Here is a 20,196-nt window from a genome sequence, read left to right as displayed (position 1 = left end):
GTAAAATAAATAAAACTTTGGGTAAAGATTAACTGATTTCAAATTGATAAATGTTTTATTCAGAATAAATTGGATTTTTATTGAAATAATTTTTCAAACTATTTATTAATGAAAATTATTTTTTATTGCCTTATTTGATCTCGATATTGATTCTGTAGATGAATAAAAGCAGTTTTTAAAATGTCTCATCAACTTTATACGCCTAAATACGTGATCTGATTATTTTTATCATTATTTGGTCTATAAATCATAACTCTGCCAAAACTAGTTCAATTTTTTCAATTTTCATGCGGAATATCATTCTGATCATTATTTGGTCTCTAAATTGTTTCACTAGCCCGATTTGTTTTCGCTTTTTTCAGTTTCCGATTAGTTTAATTTCAGGCTCAACATTCTGACTTTTTGCCAAGTTTAAACTCTATTTGAAATATTTGGAAATTTCATGTTCTCATCGCCCCTTGCCCCCCTCAAAACGGCGCTGAGAGGATGACTTGAAATTGAGGACTGACCGAAGAATTTTAAACGCATTGCGACGAAAGCATTGACAAGTCACAACACGATGGTTTTGGGATTGGAATTGCCTGTGGGGCTTCTGTTGGGGCTAGAAAAATGTTTACCCAACACACTCACACTCAGCTCAAACAGACTGACGGGCAGGCTGACAGACAGACGGACAGATAGACGGACGGACAGACAGACAGACAGGCAAAAGGACTGAAAGACATACCCAACCGAATTTCATGGCGAAAAATGGCGCATTGCTGTCGTCGCTGTCGCCGTCGCTGTCGCCAGTGACGACGTCAGCGCCGCAGTTCGGCCAATAGCCAATGTTGCTGCATTGTTACTTCATTTTCATTGCGCCTTTTTCCACCACACCCCACCCCACATCACACCACCCAATCCACCACACCACACCACATCTCAACACACCACAGCCTTAGCCGCAGTTGCTTGTCTAATTTGCAGAGGTTAACATACTTAACTTGTTGGCATGCGTTGAATTGAACGACATTGCAACAAAGAAAGAATCACATTGCGACAATTCGCTGCGACAAAAAAATATAAAGAAACGGACAATGAAAATGACCGAAAACCGACTAAAACAAAATACATACAAGCATATGTGAATGTGTGTAGATATCTGTGCACAATATGTAGCTGTAGTGTTGTTATGTTATTTTAACCAGAAAAACCTCTTTTGTGCAAAACAAAAACATTAAAAAATTATAAGAATTTATATACCCCTAATTTAAAATATTTTATTTAATTTAATTATTTCAGTATATATTCAATAAAATTATTAGTATTTTCTATTTGTGAAAGATGAGTTAACTAATCATATCCACCACAGATAAAGTAACATTTTAATAGAGTATTAGCCAAAGCAATTAAAAATGTTTTTAAAATGTATTGCAATTTTCTTTTTATTTCAAAGCGCCGGCGCGACCGTTACAAAATCCCCAATTTCGATATTTCAATATTTCTCACTCGCTTAACCGCAAACAAAACCAAAAAAAAAACACCTAGAGGAGCAAGAAATCGCTAATGAGAGCGACTAAAACCGTTTCGCTCGTTAACCGGTTCGCTCATTTGCAGCAGTGAGCGTCAAATAACAGGGGCTATGTTAGCTAGCAGCGCTGTGGAGCTTTTCGATTGGTCGGCAGTTCATTCGAGTAGCTGACAACGTGGAAGCAGTTCAATTGAGCAGCTAACAGCAGGTTTGCAGCCATAGATTAACATTCGCTGTGCAGCGAACTAACAGCACGAACTGTGCAAAAATATTGTAGTACGCTTACGGGTTTTAAACGGTACAGTTACAATTGAGTTGTCAACCGTTACGGACGCAAGTTCTGATTAGGATCGTGAGTTACCTTCAATAAATTCTATACAACTTACAAATTTGTAGAGGACTCCAAAACTGGTCAAATAATTTCGTGATATAAATAAAATTTTAACAAAATATAAAACAAGAAAATATTTGTACAAACCGAAATCGAGCAGTATTTATATGTATTTAATTAACGAGTGTGCGCGCGTGTGTTTCGCATATTAAATCGCACAATAGAAAACCCCAAAGAAAAAGCAAAAGCAACAGCAAAAAAGAAAAGAAAAACGCAAATTATACAAAATTCGGCAGAGTAACAAAATAGCAACAAGAAATTGCCACGGCGAGAAAAAAAAGTAGCGTCGCTGCGACGCTGACGGTGACGGCAACGTCAACGTTTTGTCGCTTTAGCTTTGCTCCGCCGTTTTATTTGAATTCCTTCATTTCATTTTTTCGCCGCCGGCAACGACGCTACTTCATTTTCGCCCAGTGTTAAAATTGTTGTTGCTGTTTGTTCCGTTTATTTACAACAGTTTTTGAGTTGCATATGTTTTTAAAAATCATTGTGTATTTCTCCTCTCCTCATCCTTCTTCTTGATCTTTGCAGTGTGTTATAAATTTTGCTTAAAACGCAAATTAAATTCTAGTTAAACGTAGAACGCGCGTCGTCCGTCTCCACGTTAATTCCACTTACACATACATACCACAGCAGCAAACGCAGCAGCGCCGCCGGCAGAAGCAGAGCAGCAACAGCAGCGGATTAACCCTTAGCTACATTTCTTTCCAAACACAACAAAAACCCAACAACTACAAAAATGGTAAGTACATTTATTTATACTGCATTTTCCATTGTTTACCTTTAAATTTTCATGAAAATTTGCAAACATTTTGGCAAAAAATCAAAGACACAAAGTTTAAAATTAAATGTGCGTTTTCATAGCTGCCAATTGGTATTAACCGATTCCAATTGGATTTCGTTGAACCGCACTTAACCCTTTGGAACCCGACTCTTTTCCTGTGTGTAAACAGCTGTGTCAAAATCACACCCCAAAAATCGTCAGCTGAAACTGGTTTTCATTAGTTTTTTATACAGCGAATACCCCTATATGAGGGTTAGTTATAAATATATATATAAAAAAAAATAATATAAAGAAATTTTACAATGAGTCATGAATAAGAAATATAGTCACATCTGAAAAGTCTCAGATAAAAAGCGATTTCTTTATCATGTCTCCAAAGATAGCGCTCAGCGCGTCATTGTTTATTATTTACTTGGGAGCTTTTCTTACAACTTTTAGTATTTATTTTAAAAATAAAGAAAACCAAATTTATAACTTGTATTTTAATTTATTTCAATTTTCCTAATGCAAGTTCAAGTACAAAAGCCTTGATATTATATTAATAATAAAGAAATAAAATACGCTTTTTAAATAAATTTTGAATATATACTTTATGATTATAAGATTTTTTTGTTATAAATTTGACAATAATTTAAAACCAATTATTTGATCAAACGGGAAATTCTCTTGGAATTGAAATGCACAAACTTTAATAAAAATCTCGTTAAATTATCAAAAAAAACTTTGAAATTTATATCATTTATTTTATTTTAGAAACATAAAACTGAATAGATATTTATATTTTAAGGTTTTTTGTTATTATTTATGAACAAATTTAATAATCTACACAAATTCAAGTCGGCAATTAACACGTTTTTTGTAACCAAAGTCCAAAACTTCTCGACCCTGGCAGTTATATTCCATAACGGCAATTGTTCCAGGGTTTCACCTGAAAGCAACTCAATCCAACCCCGCCCTTTCCCCTACTGCCACGCCTCTTGGTAATTGAGTGTTGTAGGCAGGCAGAAAACGTAAAACTAAAATAAAATGAAACAAGCAACAAAAACTCGTTATCAGGAATTCTCAAAGACAACCCCCTCCCCTTCTATTAACCCCTTCAACGTTGTAGCTGTATTACACACACAAACACACACACACACGTGTATTTAAATGTGTGCGTATCCAGAATTTGCTTTATTGCGCCAAATGTGGAGCCCATAAAAAGTTGAGAACTGAGAAAAAAAACGTTTCTATTGCCACTTTATCAGCCATATTTGTATTTGAACTGCTAATAAATAGTTGCTGTTGTTGTTATTATTGTTATTGCACTAAATTTGATTTGCTTATCAGCGTGTTTCCACTAAAAGTGTGATCGACAACAGCAACAACAAGAAGAATAAGAACAACAGCAAGAACGGCTGTTCCAGCAACGCCGGCATTATTGGCTTTTCTTTGTGCTTTTCGTTTCGTTTCGCTTTATTTACCGCAAAAAATTTAGGTTAGATTCGCATGACAAAAAATTGAAGAAAAAACGAAACGGCGAAAAATTCTTTAGCTTTTGGAATTTCTGTTCTCGCCGTCGCGTCGCGTCGCTCTGTCGCGTTTCGTTGTATTTGCTCAGTTTAACCGTTTCGTATGCACGAACAGCAGCGCGCTGCTCTTTAAACCGTTTCGCTCTCGCATTGGCTCGCATAACCGTTTCACACAGTTTTTTGCCTGGTTCGCCATCTCTGCACAGATTGTTATCACTTTTGCCTTTTGCACTGCGTCGGGCACTCTTGTCTCTCTCTCGCTCTCTCTCTTTATTTTATTCTCGCTCTTCTGGTGTCGCACTTTTATCTGCGTGCGCTTTCTTTTGCGTTTTCGTTGTCGTTAGGGGTTTTCTGTTTCTCTCTCTCGGTTGCGGCACCTACGTTTTGTTGTTTTCTTCTATAACCGTTTCATTTGCCGCATTGCGGTTATTTTGCTGTTTCGCTTTCTGTTTAGCTTTTGGCTCTGCTGGCGCGCTGCCGCCAATGCTGCTGCTGCTGTTGTTGGTGTTGTTGACTTGGCCATGTTGTTGCTGTTAATTCTGCTGCTTGTTCCACTTTGCCATTCGCCCAAGAATTTCATTGTAACGGGGCAAACGTGTGCAGCGTGCAGCATAATGAAGAAAAATGAAATATTTCTGCTCAGACGCCAAACGTGGCGACGTCGCCACATTAACCGCACATAATCCAATTTTTTCTGTTCTGTTCTTTTCCTTTCTATTTTTTTTATTATATGTATTTATTTTACTGCTGTCTCTTCTACTTTTTATTTGGCTTTAGCGCTTGCTGCGTTTGCCTTCTGATAAGAAAATACCAGCAGATACTTCCCCCACCCCCGTTCTCCACCCACACCTACATACATACATACATATGTATCTGCGTCTCTAGCAGCGCCCGTCGCTTAATTTAATTAGCGCTTTTACAGCTCACGCAAAATGCAAACAGATTTTAATTAAAACAAATCGTTTTACGTGCTCAATATTTTATTTTGCATTAATCGTGATTCATCTTCTTTCTCCCTCTCTTTGTAAGTGGGTGGTGTGAATATGTGTGTGTGTGTGTGGAGATAAACAGAGTTTGATCTTCAAAGTTTGTTGACTGCAAAGACGACTGCATTATCTCATCAAATACGTATAACAGTATAACAATTATAATTATTCATTTCCGTTTTGTGTTTCATATCTTCTTAAAGAATTTCAATGACTATTATTTGTATACTCTGTATTAATTAAAATATAATAATTTATAAACAATATAATTTGCAGTTTATTAAGTATCTCTCATAGCAAAGAAGATACAGGGTATTTCTTCGGCGATCACTCTTGACTGCAGCACCCTTTTTATTTTAATTTTTCTTTTTATTGCTTTTGTGAGTCATTTGTTGAGTTCATCATAAAACAACAAATATGTTTCTTATTTCGCATTTTTCATACAGTTGTTGCATTCAAATTGTTTGTTTCGAATATGAAATCGAATCCGACAAAGAAAACCGGTTAATACCGGCTAATTGTCAACTCTCTTTTATGCACAAAATGTTGATAAAAAATTTGTATAAATAAGCTGGCAACTTGTTTTTGTTGGTTGCAATACCGGCAAAAAGACGATTAAACCAGTTAAACTATAGAGAAAATACGAGAAGGGAGAGACAGAGAGAGAGAGAGAGAATAAGAGTGGAAGTCGAAACGAGAGAAAGCTATTAAAAGTAATGTTTATGCTTCGTTTGTATCACATGTGCAATCTCTGAAAGCAAAATTAAATGTACACAACACACAGATACACACACACACACACACACACATACACATACATGGACAGGTGCCAATATGGTCTGGTTAGGAGGAGGTGGGCGTCATAAATATATATGCATAGGTATATATGGCTTGACAATTAGGTAGTTTTCCCCACACCCAAATGCCATTAAAGGTGGGGTTATTGTTAATGTTGTTGCCATTTAAATCGTTGAGCTTTAATCAGCTTTGCGCTTTCGGCTTAAACAGTTAGTCATAAATTCATGACATAACCAGCGTACTACTGTGCAAAACGTTTATCAGGCCAAAGCGATAAGCCACAACGAAAAATTCAATTCACACCCCACAGATACACACACACCCACACCCACACCCACACCCACACACACACACACTTGAATTGCAATCGAAGATTAGATAAAGTTCCTTTTGGCTAAGCAGAAAAGCTAATGTAAGTTGTGTGTGTGTGTGTGTGTGTGTTTAGAAAGCCAGCAAACATTTTGACATACTTATTATATAAGACTTTTAGAAAGAGAGAGAGAGAGAGAGAGAGAGAAGTGACTTGAAGTGCAGCTTCTTGTGTAGGCCAAGTTATGGCATAATTCCCCCTTCTATTGATTAGATAGTCAATATTTGAACTTATCGAGGAGACTCGTAAAGCTAAGCACACTTGCACTTAATTCTGAAAACTCTAAAATAGAGAGAGAGTGAGCTAAGTTCAAAAGTAATCCATATAAGCGTCTAGAATTTCTATATAAATTGAACTATTTGTCTTGCTTGTCTGAAATTAATATCTGAACAGAGTAATACAACAAAAACAAGTTATGTACATGCAATTTGTTTTGTCATACAGATTAATCATTCATATCTCAAAGAACTTACGAGACGTTTGGCAATCGATCAATAATTATTTTTATTGCATTTTATTTCTGACGTAGGTTGAGGTATTTATTCATATTTGACATGTGAGTCGTTATTATGCTTTATAGGGGTTATTTAATGATATGGGTATGCTATATATATATACAAGTATAAATTTATACACAATGCTGATGTCTAAACAATTTAAATGCACAATGCTTAAAATTGACAGAGAGTGAGACGGAACTTAGAGCAATAGAAAACGAAGTTTTGGTAATCGTAATCCAACCTAAAGTTAGCTTTAGCTACTTCCCGAACCTTGTAGTCTGGTTTTGTGTATCAAAAAAAAAAAAAAAAACTCAAATAACAACTGACGTCAGCGAAACCTAACACCTTTCAGATAGCTCTGTGGAGATATGAGATACAATTGTATCTATGTGCTTAAATGCGTGTGTGTGTGTATGTGTGAGAGTGTGTGTGTTCTCGGTGGGTCTTTCTGGCGCCTTTTGTTGAGTTTGAGTGCAAACAATATGCGAAATTATTCAAATGAATCCCAAAGTGCCGCTATTCTTTGACTTTCTGCTTCCTCTACATACGATATGTACATAGATCTTGTATCTTTTGGATGAGAGGCTCTTTGTATTGTAATTTCATACAAAAAAAAGAAGAAAAAAACAAATACAGTTGCAAATATGTGTTTACAAATACAGTTTCTCTTTTCTATTTCATTTTCTTCTTTTTTTTTTTTTTTTTTTGTCAATTTGGCATTGAGAATAGATCAAGTAGTCGTCGCCTATGTCATCATTCATAAACACATCATAAAAGCTGACAGCAATTAATTATTAGTTATACAAATAGAAGCAAAGAGCGTGTTCAATCATAAGCTTAATTATGGTAATAATATCTGAAAAGTTGTCGTTTCACATTGGCATTATAATTAATACCTTCCATCTGTTTGACTTGCATTTTACAGGCCGATCAGCTGACAGAGGAACAAATTGCTGAGTTCAAAGAGGCGTTCTCGCTATTCGACAAAGACGGTGATGGCACCATCACAACAAAGGAATTGGGAACAGTTATGCGCTCCCTGGGACAGAACCCCACAGAGGCTGAGCTCCAGGACATGATAAACGAGGTCGATGCCGATGGTAAGTTGAATAAAGATTGTGATAGCTTTTTACTCTCAGAAGAGCGTTAGATTTTCCATATTACTCTTTGTGTTGCATTCGTAAACGTTTGAAAAACATTTCTTTATTTGTAAAGTCACTTGACGCAACAGTTCTTGAGATCAAACTGTTTTTTTTTTGTTTTTTTTGCCAAATTCTTGAACCAGATTTGTTAATTTGTCTTTGGGCTAATTTCTTTGAACCCTTTTCTCCTAATAATAAACTTGTTCTATATGTTCGATCGATCTATTCTTAAATACAATGTATTCTGTAATCCCTCTGACAACGAACTGACAAATCAACGGATCCCGAACGAAAGACGAAATAGAAGAAATTCTTTTTGTTTTCTTCTTGAGGTTTCTTTGCGATTGGCTAAAAATATGCAACAAAAACACGTCATAGCCATTAAAAATAGAAGACCAAAAATATTTGGCTCTTGTTCTGGCTAATGTTGTAGTAGTCGCTGTTGTTGTTGCTGTCAAAAATGCACAGGATTCTTGACAAAAGGTGGTTGGGGCTGAAATGGGACTGAAAAGAATCTTAACCAAAAAAAAAAAACACAAAAAAATAGAAGAAACTAAATCGAAAATAAAAATTATTATTTTTAACTGAGTAAATGAAAAGAAATTGAGCGATAGGCGCCGCACGCCATTTCGGAAAATGAGAACCGTTTGAGGTTTTTCACCTTTCGCCAAAAACTACTCAGCACATGAAGAGAGATGGAGTGACAGAGACGGCGAGTAGTGTGAAAAAGAGAGCTTGAGGTAGTGAGTAAAAAAAAAAACAGTGCTCGTGTGGCTTTTTATATGTATTTTTAGCAATTGTGAAATGTGTCGAGAATATATCGCACATTCGTTATTTTTTTTTTTGCGCTTTTCATTTTCGTTTAATTTTCACAAATTATAAATCACTTTTTTATTTATGTGCACACATACATACATACACACTTGTTCTATACACGCATCTGTGTATGTATGTGTGTGTGTGTCGCTGTTTCGTATTCGTGCAGTTTATGTTTGCATAATGGCCGAAAGCTCGACAATTAGCTTAAAAATAAAACAGGCCGCACCCAAGCAGAGCGACAAGAACAACAACAACAAGAGCAACACCATTACACCAATACATACAAGCACGCACACGCACAGAAATCGCGACAAGCGAGCGACAAGTGCAAAGCGTAACAAGTAAAAAGTGCAAGGAGACGACGACGACGAAATTCCAAAAACCGAAATCAAGTCACCCACATCCGACAGTAGAAACAACAACAACAACAAGAAGAAGAACAACAGCCGAAGGAAAAGCTGCTTCACTCTCGCACTCTCGCTCTCAAGGCGGCAGAGCTGCTGCAGCGAAGGAGGCAGCGCTGCCAAGGCAATGCTGCTGTCAAAGTTATCTGCAGAGGCAGCGCTGCGGCAGAGGCTGCTGCTCTCTATGTTGCTTACAAAGACAGCGCTGCTGGCGTTGTTACTTTTTCGTTTACTCATGCTGTCACTGTTATGCTTGTTGTTTTTGTTCTTGTGCACGTGCAAAATGCGCATGTGATGAAAAATCCAGGGCAAATCTGCAAATGTCTGCACAGAGTGAATACAGCGCATGCGTTACAAAAATAAAGCCAAAGGACAACAAGCGCAAAAAGCACGTGGATAGGTGACGACTAAGCTAAAGATGTTGTAGCTGTGTGTGTGTGTAGTTCCCTCCCTCTCCAACACCAGAATGTCAGGTGGGCGGACAAACTAAAACGGATTCCCACTGATGGCATGACTGACTGAACGACTGACTGACTGATGCTTATCAGCACAGACCCAAAAATAGTCCCTTTGGCTCAAGCAGCACTTGAGAGGTTTTTGGTTCTTTTCTAAAGTGCCGCTCTTTAAGTGCACATGCATGTGTGTGTGTGTGTATGTAAGTGTAGAACAGTTGGGATTTGCTTAAGCTGTTATACACTTGCATACATATTTGCAGTTGTAGTTATTGTAAAGCTTACAGAATATGGGAATTTTAAGGGAATTTAAATAATTTTAAAAATGGAAGTATACTTTTGTAAAGTATTTTGTACATACTTTCAGAATATTTTAAAAAAGTTATAAAAAATTAGTATTTTGCATTTTTGAATATTCGGATAGATATTGTAAAGTTAACAGAATTCAATATGGGAATTTGTGAATAATTTATTCATCAAATAAAATGTACAATTTTTTTCAGAATTAATGTCTTTGATATAAAGAAAAATAGCGAAATATTCGCATCTATTTAAAAAGTTGTGATAAGTTCATGGAAAAAAAAAATTGAAACTAAAGTAATATTTTGATGTACTCTGAATAATTTGCTATAAATTTGTCTGAGTAATAAGTCAACAACAGCTTCCAACTATATTAAACTATTAAATTTGCACTATTCTATAGATATTCATGGTATTCTACGCAACAGTTTAAACGCGATTATCTGGCTTATTTTACGATCTTAGCAGGCAAATGGCATTTAGCTCATAAAATTATATAAAATATATACATGGACTGTTTGAAATGCATACACACACACACACACACACACACACACACACACACATGCAGAGACAACACCCACATACTCGGTGGTAATTTTGTAGTCTCTGAACAACAGACGGAAACATTAAACATTCATTACTTAAAATTTTGTTGGCGTCGCCAGTTGACGATGTCCAAAAACTGCAGCCGCATACAAACGACGCCATTAGACGCCTCTTCTTCCTCCACCCCCTCCCCCTCACTCTCCTCTGCTCCCCTCTTACCTCCGTCTGGGGAGTTTTGACTGAGTTGAAATGCAAATGGCATAGCATAACAATTGTCCAGAAATACACATAGAAAAATAAAAATAAAATAAAATAAAATAAAATAAAATGAATTGAAATGAAAACGAGCAAAGCTGCAGTTTTTGACCAAATGACCAAGCGAATCGCACCGAAATAAAGAAAGAAACCCCAATGTGTTATTTATAAAGAGTTGGCACCCCTGTACTGCCCAATTCCCCCAACACCTCCCAAAAAAAAAAACAACAACTAAATTTAGCGTTGCGAATGAGCGAAAAAAAAATAAACGGAAAAAGAATCTTATTAAAATTTTAAATTGTCTGCAAAAATTTGCGCAACGTTGCGAATCGTCAAGCGGGACGCTTCGATGGCTGTGAAGAGGCGGAGAAGGGGATGGGGTTGATGAGGGAGTAGAAGGAGGAGAGAGGGGAGAGGCGGGGGGAAGGAAAGAGGCGTCTGGTGAAATGGAAACCAAAAACCACAACCCCTTAAGATATATATTGGCAGACATTGGCATCTTGGCGTCTGTTGGCCATCGTCATGAGCCTTGTCAATCGTTTTGTTAACGGCAGTCTGTCTAAGGCACGTCTAACGTCTCGTTCAAGTATTTTTTGGCCAACAAAAATGGCTAGAAATTGTACGTCGGGGGAAATCCTAATATGTTGGCCAATGCCGGAAAAGCCAAAAGCAGCGACAGAGTTCGCGTCAAATGTTTTAAATATAGAATTTATAAACAAGAGTGTGCCACAGACACAGCCACAACAACAACAGCCAAAACAACAACAACAACAGGCACAACAACAACAACAACAATGACAACCAACCAAATGAACCAAAATACAACTGAACCAAACTGAACCCCACTAATTATAAGCCAAAACACTGCGACTGATTGACTTATATATGCCCTGTTATTTTTTCAATGCTTTCATTCGACTACAACAACAATAAAGTCATTTATTCTTTCTATAAAATAAATATACACAACTTTTATGGATTTTGACAACTACTAGACAATTCTAGGGTATATATTTGAGCTATATGCTATGGATAATTCGCCACTCTGCCCATTATTTGTTAACCAATTTAATCCATTCAATATTATTAATAAATGCTTCAATTAGAGGCACATTTATTCCATTAGATTACTGGATTTTTATGCATTTTTCATTGAGAATTGAAATGTTGCCCACTGCGTACAAATTGTTTCTGTTTTAAAGTATAGTTGTATTTATTTTGTTTTTTTCTTTCCTTTTTTTTTGTTTTTTAAAGATTTCATTATTTATTTTGCTGTTTGGGGGCGATTTTAATGTGGTTGTTAATAGCCTTGTTTTGGATGCTTCTGGTACTACCTACAAATGATATATATATGTATGTTACTATGAATTAGAAGAAACTGTGTGAATTGATTTGTATTTGAACTTGAGAAAGAGTACAAACAATAATTAAACTTGAGTGGGGCCAACTTAAGTTAACATTCCTAATGATTCTTAGGTGTGGTAGTATCGATTTAACTTGTAAAATAAAAGGTGTTGACTCTTATCCAGTGTTGTTCCTATGATAGGAAAAAAAAAATACTTTTGGATAACACGGCTCTTATCAAATACAAGAATTTTAACGTTCTTTACAAGGTTCAAAATTGTTTGTTGCTTTTGCAATATGTAAACACTGATTGTAACATGAATTGGGTGTGGCAACACTTGATAATGGAATTGGAAAAAAGTCAGAAATATCTCCAGCATGGACAAAGTTGAAATGGCCAAACTTACTGATGAACTGAACCCTTGAGACGCCAATAAAAACAATCTTAACTGTCTGCTTTATGCCACAATCATAACATATCTCAAATATGACCCTTGCTACATTTATTTAACTTTTAAAACATGCACACAAGAGAGTGAGAGAGAGAGAGAGAGAACAAGCATTAGTTGGATATATGTATAAATAATTTATAGAATTGAGTTGAACTTTTTTGTAGAGTTGGCAAGAGAATGAGAGAGTCAATAACAATTAAGGCCTCAGCTTGGGCCAAAAGTTTTTTTGGTTTGCAAAAGTTTTTCTTTTTTGTTGTGGAGAGTGAGCCATAAAAATGTGTAAGCCAACAAAAGCAAAGCGAAAAACTATTTGCAAACTTTAAACAGCAATGTGAAGTGAAACTTTTTCAATTAGTCTAACAAGAATTTCGGTCAGAGAGGCCACTTCATTTATGCCCGGGTCGCTTCGGTCTCGAGGGTCAAGGGTCGAGTAAACCTCAGCATTCCGTTGTGTAAGCCTTGACTGGCTTAGCAGCGACTCAGCTTATCTTTTGGACCAGCAGTTAAGTTATCAATGCTGCCACAATGTTGCGCATACGACACGTGTGCCCTGCCACATGCCACACGGTGAGAAATATGAAAATAAAAGACCAGAGTAGACGAGACCTGATGAAAAAGAACTTGAACAAATATGAAAATCTGCTTGATTATGCCTGGCCAAGGGATTTCTCTCTGCCAAAAGGGATTTGTGAGCCAGTTGCTACAGCCGACAGACAGGTACACAAAAAGAAACGAAAAGGGCAAAAGGAGGCGTGGCAGGCTCATAATAAAGATAAATGTTTGGCTCGTAAATTACCCAACGGGGGCAAATGTTCAAATGTTGATGGAACGGAACATTTATTACAATACAGCCTAACAGACATTTAAGCACTTTTTTATGGCATGTGCAGAGCGAATGCTTGAGCAAGATATATGTATATATATATAGATATATGTTCATAATTTACTACAGCGTGATTAATACTAAATTTTATATGCTTTAAATTCTGAAAAATACCGATAGAGTGACGAAGCAGTAATTAACTCAAAATATATCTAAATTTTTTTCACAATTTGTGTTAAGTAAAGTTTTTTAGTCTACGATTTTAAATTGTCACATAATTGGTAAAAATGGATTTTAAATTGAGTTGATTAGCTGGCTCGAGGTCTTGATGTTTATTTTTAGAAAGGCCGCCAAATCAACCAATTTTTTGTATTTTAAATAGTTAAAACATTAAAAATGTAACATTATAAGCTAACAAAAAAAAATAAACAAAATATTCCTATTAAATGATATTTAATTTTGTTATTTTGCGTGTCTATATTTAATAGAAAATATTACTATTTAAGCAGAGCAAACTTATTAATTTTCTTGAAACATTTTCTTGTTCCTTTGTGCAGGCAACGGTACAATTGATTTCCCAGAATTCCTTACCATGATGGCACGCAAAATGAAGGACACCGATAGCGAAGAGGAGATTCGGGAAGCCTTCAGAGTGTTCGATAAGGATGGCAACGGCTTCATTTCAGCGGCCGAATTGCGTCATGTGATGACAAATTTGGGCGAGAAATTAACAGACGAGGAGGTCGATGAGATGATCCGTGAGGCTGATATCGATGGTGATGGTCAGGTCAATTACGAAGGTAAGCATCATAATCTTCTCTTCTCTACAGCTCTTGAAATACTCATACCCTGCACACCACATACACTCTCTAAGCGGCTTACCTATTTGTCGCGTGTCTACGTCGATTCGTCGTCATGTCGTCATATCGTCATGTCGTGTCATGTCATCCCACTAATTGGATATTCACACAACAGTTGCTGGCTTTGGTAATTGCCATGTAGTGTGTGTGTGTGCCAAAACATTGGCATAACTCCCGATTGAATCATACACACACTCACACACACACACACACTTATATTTGAGTCAAAATTGGCACTTGCTTTGTCATTCATTACTTTCCGTTGTTGCTCATGATATTTTTTCTATAAACTGATTCATTAGTCGTATTTAATGCGTGCACTAACAAAGTTTCTATTCTATTCGTTTGGCTGTTCAATAGCATCATATGAGCTAAGATATACCCTGTAAAAATAGCAAAAAATCAATTTAAAATGTAGTTTGTCAGATATGTGAATCTTTATGAAGTTTTCTTCAGGAAAATCAAGCTATATTTCTTGCTTTCCATAAATTCCTAATATACAAAAATATTTAAGTACAGTGCTTTAAGTTCTTCAGTAGGATATTTGCCCAGTCTATCATTTGGCTTGCTGTAAAACATTTCTCTGGCATTTTCTGTTTTGTGTTCTTCGAAATTTTTTAATTGCTCGAAAATTGAATATTCAATTGAGGGAAATTGAGTGAAAAACCTAATACTAAAAACAACTACAAAGGCAATACAAGTACACATATGTTGATTCAAGGTGCTAAAATCTGTTCATACCCCTCCAAAAAAAAAAAAAAATAGGAAAAGGAAAAGAAGAATGAAATATCATTGCTTTGATTGTACTTAAAAACAACAAACTGAAATAATGGCCCCCCTCCCTCCAATTCACTCATTTACTCACTCACTTGCTCAGTGGATGGCAATCAAAGTTGGACAGATACAGATCTAGATATCTAGAACTATATATACGCATGGTATATATGTATGCGCATATATAATGAATACATCTCGTATCCGAGTTAAACAATGTGCCTCAAGTTCAAATAAAAATCGTTTGGCGCAAATCTTGGCGGATCAAATAGATTAATCACAAGCAATTTATGAACAGCACATAAAAAGAACAAAATGAAACGATATAAAAATAGGTTCATTTTTCGTGTGAAAAGCAACAAGTCAAGTTAAGAAATTAGACAACAAATTTTAATATCTATTGATTAAAGCGAAGCAAATCTACTTAGGAAGTAAATGTGTCAAAAATGATTGCCAAATAAAATTAGGTTTTTTTTGTCCATTATAAGTGGCTCAAGATAAGCAAGTGAGACGTTTTTAATGATAAGCCAGCAGTACATATGTATGTGTGAGTTTCCCTATTGAAAAACCTTGCTAAAAAATATAAATCATATCTTATCTTAAAAATGCCTTAATGGTCATATAATGTTATTGATTTATGCACTCATATTGCCATTTTAGAGATTGTTAATCAAAATTCTAATCAAAAAATCTACTGAAATTTAAAAATTCCATTAATGAAGAATAATTTTTTTTATTCATTTATGGTAATAAAGTAATTTAAAGCTTCTTGATCTATAAAAATGAATGAATATTCATAGGCAGCTTCTACATCAGAATTTCTTCGCCTTTTCTATATATAATTGTTGTATTTCTTCTGTTTATTATAACTCTCAATCTGTATCTTATTGAAGTTTTTTATCTAAACTTTTCTCTTTTTGTATCTCAATCTGTACTTTATGTCCTTTATCTCTACTCTCTTATCATATGAGGCAAGTCAATTTCTCTTTAGTTTTGATCTAATCAAGTCAAATAAAAGCTGCTTGCTACAACACTCAGCTGACAGCTTTGTTGAAAGAGTTGAAAGGTTTTATGCGAGAGAAAACATAAATGTTGAAAATGCACAGATTGCACAGAGTCGGGGAAAAACAATTAAAATCAAATATAAATATTGTGCAATAATCTGAATAACAAAAGAATACGATAACAACAACAACAACAATCAGAAGACGAAGATGAACAAAAGCAAGAACAATAACTAACAACAGGCAATTTGGCGAGCTGTTTGAACATTGACCGACAACCCAACAAAAGGAAGAGAAAGAGAAAGACGCAAAGGCATAGCACACACACAAATACACTCACACACACACACACAGACATGTAGAGTATATATGTGTGGGTAGCGAAATGAGCATAACATAAATAAATGCGAGTTGTTGCCATTTGCTTATTGCCAATTAACCAAAGTCTTTATTGTTGTCTTGTCGCTTGTTGGTAACGGGACCGGCATTTGGCCATGTTCGTCGTTGGGGGCCGGGTTCGGTTCCGGGAACGAAACGGAACGGAACGGAGCTATCTCGGAGGGGGCTTGGAATGTGAAATTTATATAGCGCAAACAATGGGCCGGACCCGACGACTATATAGATACATATATATGTATGAGACTTACTTTGGCCACTCGCCAAATATAAAAATGTTGTCAGAAATTAAGAAAAAGGCGAAATGAAACAAAAAAAAAAAAAAAAAATAGAAGAAATTAAAACAAAAAGAAACCAAGTCAAAAAATCAAATAAAATGTTAAGCAAAATACAAAAGAAAAACAAATTCAACATTAGCACAGAAGCGCGGCGATATAATGTACATATTATACTAAAAAAAAAAGTAATACCTACATATATACTATATAGAAGAGAGTGTGAAACACACACACACACACCTACACATTAAGCTGGCGAATGTAAACAAAACGACGAAAGATAAACAGCAGAACCACAAAACACCAAAACGACCCCAAGTAAATACCGACCTATGCGAAAACTATGGAAATTGAAATAAAAATACATGAAAATTGAACTAAAAATATATGCATTTTGGCAGCTCACATTTTGCACAAAGAGTTTTAATTGCGACCCGAACATAACAATAGCAGTCGATACATTAAGCAAATTTGATCAAGAAAAGAGCACAGGAAATACCCTAAAATGTCAAGGCCCCGCCCAGTCGAGCTCAGACCCAAACTCAAACTCAACCTCAAAGAAAATTCATTTTTCCAGGCAACTCGATTTTGGGTTGGGTTCGAGCTAAATTCGTCGAGGTATTTGCATATTTGCCGCAAGGTTAAGAATTAGGCTGATGGTAATAACGTAAAGGTCTGAGGGCGTGCCTTCTGAACTTTTCACATGTATATCGAAAGTTGCGTTTCTGGTTATAATAACGTTTTATTTTTAAGTATTTTATTGGATAACAACTTTAGTTTCCTCTATTTTACGAGCTAGGTGCGGAATTTGATGAAGGAAAACTGGAAGAAGGCACAAAAATTAGTACTTACTAGTTGATTTTTAATATTTCTTATATAAAACTAGGCTTGGAAAAATTATTGTTGCAGTTAGATATGGCAATAATATCAGAATTAGTTCTGTAAATTAATCTATTATAGATAACTTGAAATTTAAACAATTCTATAATAAAAGTCGAGTTAAATTTAAAATTATTGAACTGTTAAATAAGAATGAGACAAAAACAATTATCAAAGATATAAAACTAGGCTTGGAAAAATTATTATTGCAGTAAAAAAAATATGGTAATAATATCTGAATTATTTCTGTAAATTTATCTTTTATAGATAACTTAAAATTTAAACAATTCCATAATAAAAGTCAAATTAAATTTAAAATTATGAACCTATTTTAAATGAGAATGAGACAAAAAACAATTACCAAAGATATACACTAGATTCGAGTACAATATTAATTGGTTTGCATACTTAAAAAGTCCATAAATACAATTAAAAAACGATGCCAATCTCATTGTCGCAACTCTTCCGACAGCTACTTAACGTTTACGTTTGCATTCCCGTTTACATTTACGTTTGCGTTAACGCTTACGTTCTACCCCTAATTGTCTGTCCACCCACTTAACACCTGCAATCAGGTGGCATGTGATGCGTCGTACTCGATTGTTGGCCAAGAGGCCAGCGTTATTCACATGCTACAAATATTTAAAAAATGTGCGGCAACTGCAAATAACAAATGAAGAAAATTAAAAGAACAAAAATAATAGAATAATTGAATAAATAACAACAAGACCAGAGTCCAATAACAATAGACAATCCAATCAGCTGCAGATGCACAGACATAAGCACTGGGAATAACATCCAACTGATGGGTGGAAGGGAATGGGGGAGGGGATAGGAAAAGCGGCTGTCACCTGTCTATTTTTAGGAGCTGCATGCAAACACCTGATAAATCGGGGACACGACCGTCCCAACACTTCGAGGAAGCGTTTCAGCGGCCAACGCTCGCAGCAAACGTTGCCAATTTGCCCCCACACCACTTTCCTACCCATCCACCTACCCTCCCTCTTCTTCGTTTACTGATTGCGTCGATGATGTTCAGCTTTTATCTTTCAAAAAAAGCAATTTATGTCTCACAATTAGCCTGTTCCTCCCATGGGAATCGGTTCTTTTCTTTTCTTCTCTTTAGATCTTCCAGTTTCCTCGTTTTATATAAATTTGATATAAGTCCCATTCTCAGGGAATAAGTTTTTTCTTTCCTTCTCTTTAGATCTTCCAGTTTTCTAGCTTTAGATAAATTTGACACAAGTCCCATTCTCAGGGAATAAGTTTTTCCTATTCTTCTCTTTAAAACTTCCAGTTTTCTTACTTTATATAAATTTGATATTAGTTCCATTCTCAGGGAATAAGTTTTTTCTTCTTTTCTCTTTAGATCTTCCAGTTTTCTAACTTTATATAAATTTGATACCAGTCCCATTCTCAGGGAATCAGTTTTTCCTATTCTTTTTAGATCTTCCAGTTTTCTAGCTTTATATAAATTTGATATTAGTTCCATTTTGCAGTTTTCCACAAATTCAGTATTGTTATATTTTTCCCCAAACCTTTTTTATATTCTAGTCTTCTTCTGCTTTCGTTCATACAGTTGCTTCTTATTCTTGAAGAGCATTTAAGTTTCGTTCAACTGTTTCTTTGGCTCGTTCTTCCCCACCCCATTAATTTTATATCGTTTTATTATCTGGCACGTCTGACGGCGCACCTAATAAATTTTCCGTCGATTTCTCTTGGCCAAGCGAGAGCTTTTCATCAAACCATGTCGTAGGATCTTGTGACTTGCCCGTTTATCTTATTGATTAGTGGGATGAATTGGTAGTAGAATCTATGACTATTTGCAGGAAGAATTCTGTTCTTAACTTTCTCTGATATTTGTGAATATATATATTTTTATAATATGTACTTTACATTAATTGTAAACTTAAAATATTCCTTAATACTTATCGAATCTTTTTGGTCTTTCTCTTTGCAGAATTCGTGACTATGATGACATCGAAGTGAAGCGTTAAATTATTTCTTTTTAAGCCTTTCTATTTTTTTAAGATGTTGACGAAGACTGTAGCTGTGCGCAATGACATCGCGCCACGCTGTTGCTATGGACCCCAGTAAAAGATCTTAAAAAAACAACAAAGAGTTAAGCGAAAAACAAAATAAATACATAAAAACCAAACAAGAAGAATATAAAACAAAAGCAAAAAACAACATTTAAGAAACTTAAAAAAGAAAAACTTACACTTAAACGAAAAGAAAAGAAGGAAAATAAAAAAAGAGAAAAGAGAGAAATGCAAACGCAAGAAAATTTAAACAAACATAAAATGAGAAAAAAAAACCCAGAAAATATAATGATTACATGAAAATTATAAAAAACACACTTAATTTTAATGCAAATGGAGAAAAACAGAAAACCGCAGCGAAAGAAAGGAATAACCAACAACAACAAACAGCAAAACTTAATGAAGTCACCGTTTAAACAAAATAAACAACAACAAAAAGAAAGCATGTTATATGTAATACAAAAAATTAAACTATTACACTTAAATACAGGCATAAACAACACCACACTACAACAGCAATATCAAATTTTTTGGGTAGCCGCATAAATTGGGAAACGCAAAGCGCCATCTATG

The 20,196-nt window shown here is 35.3% G+C and overlaps 1 protein-coding gene across 1 annotated transcript; it reads left to right on the top strand.

Moving 5' to 3' along the window:
* Positions 1–1,716: 1,716 nt before the first annotated feature.
* On the top strand, positions 1,717–19,733 carry LOC117784206 (calmodulin). Its single transcript, XM_034621873.1, has 5 exons — positions 1,717–1,862; positions 2,433–2,643; positions 7,776–7,950; positions 13,948–14,190; positions 19,542–19,733. The coding sequence occupies exons 2-5, from the start codon at positions 2,641–2,643 to the stop codon at positions 19,568–19,570; spliced, it is 450 nt and encodes a 149-aa protein (XP_034477764.1). The 5' UTR covers positions 1,717–1,862; positions 2,433–2,640; the 3' UTR covers positions 19,571–19,733.
* The last annotated feature ends 463 nt before the right edge of the window (positions 19,734–20,196 follow it).

The sequence above is a fragment of the Drosophila innubila genome (genome assembly GCF_004354385.1).
Source record: "Drosophila innubila isolate TH190305 chromosome 2R unlocalized genomic scaffold, UK_Dinn_1.0 1_C_2R, whole genome shotgun sequence".
NCBI classification, from domain to species: Eukaryota; Metazoa; Arthropoda; class Insecta; order Diptera; family Drosophilidae; genus Drosophila; species Drosophila innubila.
The sequence above is the reverse complement of the archived record's forward strand: the minus strand, read 5'-3'. Positions and strand labels throughout refer to the sequence as shown.

Bases quoted from the DNA above. Each gene is read 5' to 3' on its own strand.
- LOC117784206 (XM_034621873.1), top strand. The intron at 7,951-13,947 runs GTAAGTTGAATA...TCCTTTGTGCAG, and splicing joins AAACGAGGTCGATGCCGATG to GCAACGGTACAATTGATTTC. The intron at 14,191-19,541 runs GTAAGCATCATA...TTCTCTTTGCAG, and splicing joins TGGTCAGGTCAATTACGAAG to AATTCGTGACTATGATGACA.